An 8,829-nucleotide genomic window follows, 5' to 3' on the forward strand; every position below is an offset into this window, starting at 1 on the left:
TTGTTTGAATGATTGATAACGTGTTAAACGCTTTCAATGATTGCTAAAATGATTTTCGAGGCGAGTGTGTACTTTACCGCACTTAGCCTAAATGATTGTGAAATTTTAATGATTGAGCGATTGAAATGTTAATTGTGCATGAATGTAGGCCTTCGGGCTGAACTGGCCATTGCCCCTTGTTACCGGTCGTCTCGAGCCAGTTGGACTCGGTCGAGCGATTAGGAACTTGGGTGAACGATCCGGTATACTCGAGTATTACCCTGTAGGTTGGTGGAGCTTGGCCAAAAGCCAGGGACGGGGTGAATGAAATGAATGAATGAATGAACGAGGGGTTTTACTTATACAAAATGCATTTTCAAATGATTGAAGGAAGGAGAATGGAAGGAGAATGAATGAATGAATGAATGAACGATTGGCTCCTTGTGAGCCGTATCCTTTTAATGAATGTGTTTATCGCTTTATTGTACTTGTATCGTGAATTGTTGTTTACATGCATTTGTTTCTCTTGTTGCCTATGTGTACGGAACCTCACTGAGCTTTCCAGCTCATCCCTTTAGTTTTTGTTTTCCTTAGCAGGGGAAGACGTGCGAGGACGGAGGCTACGAATAGATTGGCCGTTGTAGTACTTTGGTTTCTTTTGTAAAGGTTCTCGCCCTAGTGCTTGGCACGGGCTGGTTGTATGGTGAATTGAGAACCTATATTTTGACAGTTGTACTTCCATTGAGACAGTACTGTATATAAGTTCACGTTTAAGTTTGGAATTATTGTTATTTCGATTGTTTTGTGGATTTTCTTATCTTTTCTTATAGTGACTGACTGAGTCCCGGCGAGAGCTGGGCAGGCGGTCCGCCGATACCCTGGGGTACGCCCTAGGGAGAAGTGGGGCCGTTACAAGATTCATCTTAGTTCATCAATTCGGGGTTTAGAGGGGTCATACGTGCCGCCGTTCCAACTTGATTGTTCATCTAGATCCGCGCATTCATATCAGTTGGTATCACGAGCTAGTCGACGACATCAAGTATATCCCATTGCATCTTGTAAGTTTTCCTTAAAAAAAAAAAAAGAAAAATTTTTTTTTCTTTTTTCCCGTTTCTTATAGTGTCAAATTCTGGTCATTTAGGAATTCCATAAGCGGCTAGGGTTTTGTCTTGGTTCTTGTTGTTTATCCTTGTTTTCGTTGATTGTCTTGAATTTTTGTGTTTGTTGTTGTCCGCAATTCATCCATCGTGTGTATTGATTTCGTGGGTCTTGTGTTTTGTATCTTGAAGTCTTGAATTCATATAGAGTCATCCAAAAACAACAACCCAAAAAAAAAAAAGGTACTGTTCATCGGGTACTATTCACCCGAAAACACTGTTCATCCGAAAAAGAGAGGGAAAAAACCTATTTTCTGGTTGTGTCTTGATGAAACCATGGCTGACCTTGAAATTTCCTAGCGTCCTTGATATTGTGGGGATTGAGTCTTGAAGTTCTTGGGCTGCAAAATTGATATCTTGAATTTCTTGAAGTTAGGGTTTTGTAGTTTCTTGAATTTTCGTGGGCTGCCATCAAGTTTTTGTTGGATATTGTTGTTCAACCTCCTGAAATCTGGAAATTTTGATTGAATCTTGAAGTTCTTGGGTGGGAAAACAAGGGTTCTTGAAAATCTTGTTCTCAACCTTTTCCAAATCTTGAACCTTCACAACAAAACCAAAGTTCTTGGCTCAAACTTGCGGCTGCCTTGCTCAAATTTGAAACAAAAAAAAAAACCCCCAAATCGGATTTCAAGAACAAGAAATAGTTTGCTTGGGTAGCCTAGCCGAACTTGGGTTGAAAGAACAAACCTTGTTGCCTTCAATCTTGCACTATTGGCCGCATCTCTTTGTCCACGAAATACCAGAAAACCAGCAGCCATTAACACCCCAAAACAACCAAGAAACCTTGCTATTAAATAGCCACAAAAGGTGGGAAGATAAGATAGGGTTTCCTACTTTGTAGCCGTCTCTTGCTTTTGTTTCTTGATTGTGGTTTGTGCCAACTGCCCAGCCGACCTTTGGTGCCTATTTTATAGCATTTCCAGCCAATAAAAACGTGGTTTACGAGGCCCAAGAGTCCTAATCAGTTTTGGATTCCGCTTGGTAGTTAACTCCTCAATTTAGCTACTAGTCACAACCAAACTTTCTTTTTTTTTCTTGTTTTTGTGGTTTCTTTTCTTTTAGGCGGACAGCTTAGAGTTTTTTTTTTCCAGCATATTATACATTTCCTTTTGTGTCTTAGAATTAGTCAAACAACCTTCAAAAAAAATCACAGCCTTCATCCGCCACACTTGGGTATAATTTGGTTCAAGTTTGATTGAATTTCTTCAAGAAAATTCTGATTTCTTCAAGAAAAGCAATCTAGTGACTTGAGAAGTGATTGGTGAGATCATTAGAGTGTTTTCATACACTTGAGTGAAACACGAGTGTGAGTGATATACTAAGGGAGTGAGTGAGGTGTTATTTCCACTAACCCTATTTTTGCAGGAATACCTCAACATGTCCGAAGGGAAGGAAACTACTCCTTTTGATATTAAACTTGTGATGGAAGCTATGACTGATAAATTGCTCAAGCTAATGAAACAGGAATTAGAACCATTGCATGAGAGGATGGATAGTCTCGAACACTCCCAAACCAATTCTAAGTCCCGGAGACACAAAGCACCAACCCGTGACTATGAAAGTTTCAACTCCGAGGAGGAATATGGGTCGAGGACATGGAAGAATAAACACCGTAAAGCTGGTGTGGATCCAATCAAAGGCGTTAAAATGCAATTGCCTACTTTCCAAGGCAAATCCGACCCCGATGTCTATTTGGAATGGGAGAAACGAGTGGAGTTGATCTTTGATTGCAATGATTACACCGAAGAGCAGCAAATGAGACTTGCAGTCATGCAATTCACCGACTACGCCATAGTGTGGTGGGATCAAATCACTACTGGTAGAAGACGAAGTGGTGAATACCCTATCACTACATGGACCGAATTGAAGGGTGTCATGAAAAAACGCTTTGTTCCTAGTCACTACCACCGTGACTTGTACCTCAAACTTCAAAATTTGACACAAGGAGCCAAAAGCGTGGAGGACTACCATAAGGAGATGGAGATAGCCATGTTAAGGGCCGACATTGTCGAGGACCGGGAAGCTACTATGGCACGATTTTTAAGTGGATTGAGGCCTGAAATAGCGGATCAAGTGGAGATGCACCATTATGTGGACCTCCATGATATGCTAGACAAGGCTATTAAGATTGAAAGGAGGCTCAAGAGGAGGGGTCCAATTCGACAAAATTCCAACTTTCAAGTTGGAAATTGGAGGAACCAACCCTTCAAGAGGGAAGTCAGCCCCTCTAGTGCATTCCCCTTGGCCAAACAAGGTGGGACAACCAAGGAGTCTCTAAGGCCGAATGCACCTTCCTCAAAACCACCCTCGAGGGGCGATGGTAGGCCTACTCATGAGGTAAGCAAAGTTCGATACCGAGATACTAAGTGTTTTAAGTGTCAAGGATTCGGACATATTGCTTCCCAATGCCCAAATCAAAGGGTTATGCTTATACTACCAAATGGGGAAGTGCAAACGGATGAGGAGGATGAGTGTGAGGACATGCCTCCCTTGGTTGAGGATGAAGAGGAATTTGAGGAGATACCAGCTCATGGTAAAGTTGGTATGGTTGCAAGGCGAGCTCTAACTACTCAAGCTAGTAGAGATGACCTTCAACAAGAGAACATATTTTACTCAAGGTGCCATGTGATGGACAAGCTTTGTAGCTTGGTAATTGACCCAGGGAGCTGTACCAATGTTGCTAGTGCACTCATGGTGGAACGATTGACCTTGCCAACTAGTGATCACCCCCGACCTTACAAACTACAATGGCTGAATAATAGTGGTGAGGTACGGGTTCATAAGCAAGTTTTAATTAATTTTGCCATTGGTCGATATAAAGATGATGTTTTATGTGATGTTGTGCCTATGCAAGCTACTCATATTATTTTGGGTCGCTCGTGGCAGTTTGATAAAAGGGTCATTTTTTATGGATTCTTGAATAAGTATTCCTTTGTGCATAATACTAAAAAGATCACACTTGCACCTCTTACACCTCAACAAGTGCATGAGGACCAACTTGGGTTGCAAAAGGAATATGACATGCATTGTGACAATAAAAAGAAAAATTTGCATGATACAAAGAGCAAAATGGCCGAACCATCTTCTCATAAAATTGACACGTCACATTCGGCCATTGAAGGGAAAAAGGAGAGAAAATCCATCATGCTTGCTAGAACTAGAGATGTGCGAAAGGCTTTGCACTCTAACCAGATTTTGCTTATCTTGTTTTGTAAAGAGTCTTTGCTCACTAATGAACTTGGTGCTTCTTTGCCTAGTGCTATTGCTACCCTTTTACAGGAGTACCAAGACGTATTTCCTGAGGATATACCTAATGGGTTGCCACCTTTGAGGGGAATAGAACATCAAATTGATTTCATTCCTGGCTCTTCCCTTCCTAATAAGGCACCATATAGGACTAATCCAGAGGAAACTAAGGAGCAACAAAGGCAAGTAGAGGACTTGCTTGGTAAGGGTTGGATTCAAGAGAGTCTAAGTCCTTGTGTTGTACCTGTCCTACTTGTGCCAAAGAAAGATGGAGGATGGAGGATGTGCACCGATTGTAGAGCCATAAATGCCATAACGGTAAAGTATCGCCATCCCATACCTCGATTAGATGACATGCTTGATGAGTTACATGGTGCTATTATATTTACTAAAATTGACTTGAAAAGTGGTTATCACCAAATACGCATGAAAGAAGGGGATGAGTGGAAAACATCATTTAAAACAAAACATGGTCTGTATGAGTGGTTGGTCATGCCTTTTGGCTTAACTAATGCACCTAGTACCTTCATGAGGTTAATGAACCATGTTTTGCGTTCTTTTATTGGTAAATTTGTGGTAGTCTACTTTGATGACATATTGATCTATAGTAAGAGTACAGAAGAGCATGTTGTGCATGTCCGAATGGTCTTAGATGCACTTCGAAAGGCGAGCCTCTATGCTAACCTTAAGAAGTGTACTTTTTGCACTAATCAACTTGTCTTCCTAGGTTATGTTGTGAGTGACCAGGGAATACGCGTTGACCAAGAGAAGGTGAAGGCTATAAATGAATGGCCAATACCAACCAGTGTAAGTGAGGTAAGGAGTTTCCATGGCTTGGCAAGCTTCTATAGACGCTTTGTCAAGGATTTCAGCGCCATTGCTGCCCCACTTACAGCCATTATCAAGAAAAATGTGCCATTCCAATGGGAAGAAGAACAAGCTAAGTCTTTCCAATTACTTAAACACAAGCTCACACATGCACCTGTATTAAGTTTACCTAATTTTGACAAGGCTTTTGAAGTAGAGTGTGATGCTTCTGGGATAGGTATTGGAGCTGTGCTCCTTCAAGAGGGGAAACCAGTGGCCTACTTTAGTGAGAAGTTGACTGGTGCCTCGTTGAACTACTCAACTTATGACAAGGAATTGATGGCCTTGGTGCGCGCTCTCCAAACTTGGCAACACTACCTCAGACCTCGGGAATTCGTACTCCACACTGATCATGAATCGCTCAAACACATCAAATCACAAACCAAATTGAGCAAAAGGCATGCGAGGTGGGTGGCTTTCATTGATAGTTTTGTGTTTGTCATCCAATATAAGGTTGGGAAGACTAATGTAGTAGCTGATGCACTTTCTAGAAGGTATACACTAATCACTACACTAGACACTAAGTTGCTTGGCTTTGAATTCATTAAGGATTTATATGCAGCTGACCTAGACTTTGGTGAGATTTTCACAACCTTGCCACGAGTTACTCGTGAGCATTATTCTATGTCGCAGGGGTTCTTGTACTACAAAGGCAAACTATGTATTCCCCTGTGCTCCATGCGACTTTTGCTAGTTAGAGAGGCTCTTGGTGGAGGCCTCATGGGACATTTTGGAGTGGCGAAGACCTTGTCAATTCTCCAAGAGCATTTCTACTGGCCTCGCATGAAGAGGGACGTCGAGAGGCATACACAAAGGTGTGTCACTTGTCACCAAGAAAAATCAAAGGTACATCCTTATGGACTCTACACTCCTTTACCCATCCCACATGAACCTTGGGTAGATTTGTCTATGGACTTTGTACTTGGATTACCTAGAACTAGACAAGGGCATGATTCCATTTATGTGGTAGTTGATCGTTTCTCAAAGATGGCTCACTTCATTCCTTGCCATAAAACTGATGATGCTAAACATGTGACTGATTTATTCTTTAGAGACATAGTGCGTTTACATGGGGTACCTCGTACCATTGTTTCTGATAGGGATGTACGGTTCCTTAGCTACTTTTGGAAAACTTTGTGGTGTAAACTAGGGACTAAATTGCTTTTTTCTACTTCTAGTCACCCACAAACTGATGGACAAACTGAAGTGGTTAATCGGACTTTATCTACATTGTTGCGAGCAATTATTAAAAAGAACATTAAATCTTGGGAAGATTGCTTGCCTCATGTTGAATTTGCATATAATCGCACTGTGCATACTTCTACTCAATTTTCACCTTTTGAAATTGTTTATGGATTTAACCCTCTCACACCTTTAGACTTGTCTCCTTTACCTATTTCTGAGAGAGTTAACCTAGATGGTAAGAAAAAGGCTGAGATTGTGCGGGATTTGCATACCAAAGCTAGAGCTAATATTGAGAAACGTACCCTTCAATACATTCAAAGTGCCAACAAGGGACGTCGCCAGATGGTGTTTGAACCAGGTGATTGGGTTTGGATACACATGAGAAAGGAGCGTTTTCCAAACCAAAGGCGCAACAAACTACTTCCACGGGGTGATGGACCATTTCAAGTTGTGGAGCGCATCAATGACAATGCCTACAAACTTGACCTTCCAGGTGAGTATGGAGTCCATGCTACATTCAATGTGGCTGACTTGAGTCCTTTTCATGCAGATGACGAGCTTGATTTGGGGACAAATCGCCTACAAGAGGAGGGGATTGATGAGGGGCTCAAGGCTGGTCAAACACAAGTTGCCCAAGTCATTCAAGTACCAAGTGGTCCAGTCACAAGAGCTCGTGCCAAGAAGACGCGTGAATCTTTACAAGCCCTTGTGAGTACAATCCAAGGCCGCATTGGAGATGATTTAAAGATTATTGAAGGCTTGGAGAATGAAGATTCAAAACTTTACACATTGTTCCAAGTAGAAGACCCTCCAGCGCCTGTTGCTAGTTAGGCGTGTCCTCACCTAGTGGTCACGCTTAAGAAAGAGTTAAGCTAGTTCTATTATTTATCTTTTTATAGTTAAATATTAGTTAAAGTCAGTCCATTAAACTCTTAGGGCTGGCCGAATCCTTGTCATTAATTAGTAGGGTTAGTTTAGTCAATTTTGGGATTACGGTTAATGCTTGTAAAGGCTATAAATAGCCTTACTTCCTCCTTGTTAAGGGATCCAGAAATTACATTATATTCGTGAGTTTATTCACTTTTCTCTGCCAAGAGAGCTTTGCTTGAATACTTGAGAGTTTTTCTTGAGTTATTCAACTTGAACTTATCAACCAAGTATACACCTTGATTGTGGCGTTCTTCTATCCAGATCGTTGGTTCACTAAATCGTTAGTTGTTGGGTTGAGATTCATCTTAGTTCATCAATTCGGGGTTTAGAGGGGTCATACGTGCCGCCGTTCCAACTTGATTGTTCGTCTAGATCCGCGCATTCATATCAGTATTGAGACCCTTGATTCCGGGTATACTCGAGTATTACCATTTCTGTTCGGTTACGGTGAGCGGGCCCGGTAAAGGGGTGTTTGGTGGACGGAATTCGGTGTAAAGAGGGGTCTACGGACGCGTTGGTTCTATATGCGTTGACGGAGAGTCAACCGGTTTGGATCAAGTACTGCGCTGGAAATTTGGCTCCTGAGAGCCACCCGTATCCTTCTGATTTGAATCATTAGTTCCTTTGCTTTACATCTGACATGTGTATCTGATTTGTTAAATGTGAAATGCCATGATTTTATTGCTATCTGTTTGGTACCTCATTGAGCACAAGCTCACCCCGTTCTGTTCCTTTTGTTTTCCTTACAGGAAAAATAAATACTTTTGGACTGGATTTGATAATCGGTTGCCGACTTGAGCTAGTTGGACATATCTTTTGTATAGCTCATTGATTTAAACCCTAAATATAGTTTGGGTCCGTTTCTCTTTTGGATTTGGCAAACCGTACATGTATCCACTTTTGAATCATTTTGGTATGCCCCTTTTGGGTTGTATATGCGAACTTGTGAGATGTAAATATTTGCTTGACGTTTGGTTGGGTTTTGACGTGTCGGTTCCTCTTCATGGCCGACTCTGACTTTGTTTTTTTTATTTATTTTTGTGGGTTCGACTTGTTCACACGCGGTTGTATGACCCAAAAAGTATTAGATCGCGCTAATCTGAACCGTTAGTCCTGGCGAGAGCTGGGCAGGCAGTCCGCCAACCCCTTTGGTTTGCCTTAGGGGAAGGTGGGGCTGTTACATATAACTTGTAGACTCGCTTGGGGCTGTTTTGCTATGAAATGTTAGCTTTGCAATTTGAGAAAAAGTTAAGGAAAAATAGGGGAGGTGCTGCCCGTTTTTCTCTTGTGGGGTAAGTGAGTGAAAGTGGAAGTAGAAATGCGATTTGTAATTGATTTGGACTTCACTTGCTCAGGGATGTTTGAGTTAACCTTGGTAGTGATATGCAAGCTGAAATTTTGCCAAAAACTATTTATTTTGCAAGGAGAAAATAATGGCCACTTTAAACAAGATTTTCTAGTTACA

At 41.5% G+C, this 8,829-nt stretch overlaps 1 protein-coding gene across 1 annotated transcript; it reads left to right on the forward strand.

Moving 5' to 3' along the window:
- Positions 1 to 2,513: 2,513 nt before the first annotated feature.
- LOC140035699 (uncharacterized) lies at positions 2,514 to 7,265 on the forward strand. The gene is made up of 3 exons (XM_072077032.1): positions 2,514 to 4,854; positions 5,407 to 6,330; positions 6,628 to 7,265. The coding sequence occupies exons 1-3, from the start codon at positions 2,514 to 2,516 to the stop codon at positions 7,263 to 7,265; spliced, it is 3,903 nt and encodes a 1,300-aa protein (XP_071933133.1).
- Positions 7,266 to 8,829: the final 1,564 nt, after the last annotated feature.

Source organism: Coffea arabica, chromosome 2c (assembly GCF_036785885.1).
Source record: "Coffea arabica cultivar ET-39 chromosome 2c, Coffea Arabica ET-39 HiFi, whole genome shotgun sequence".
In the NCBI taxonomy this organism is placed as follows: Eukaryota; Viridiplantae; Streptophyta; class Magnoliopsida; order Gentianales; family Rubiaceae; genus Coffea; species Coffea arabica.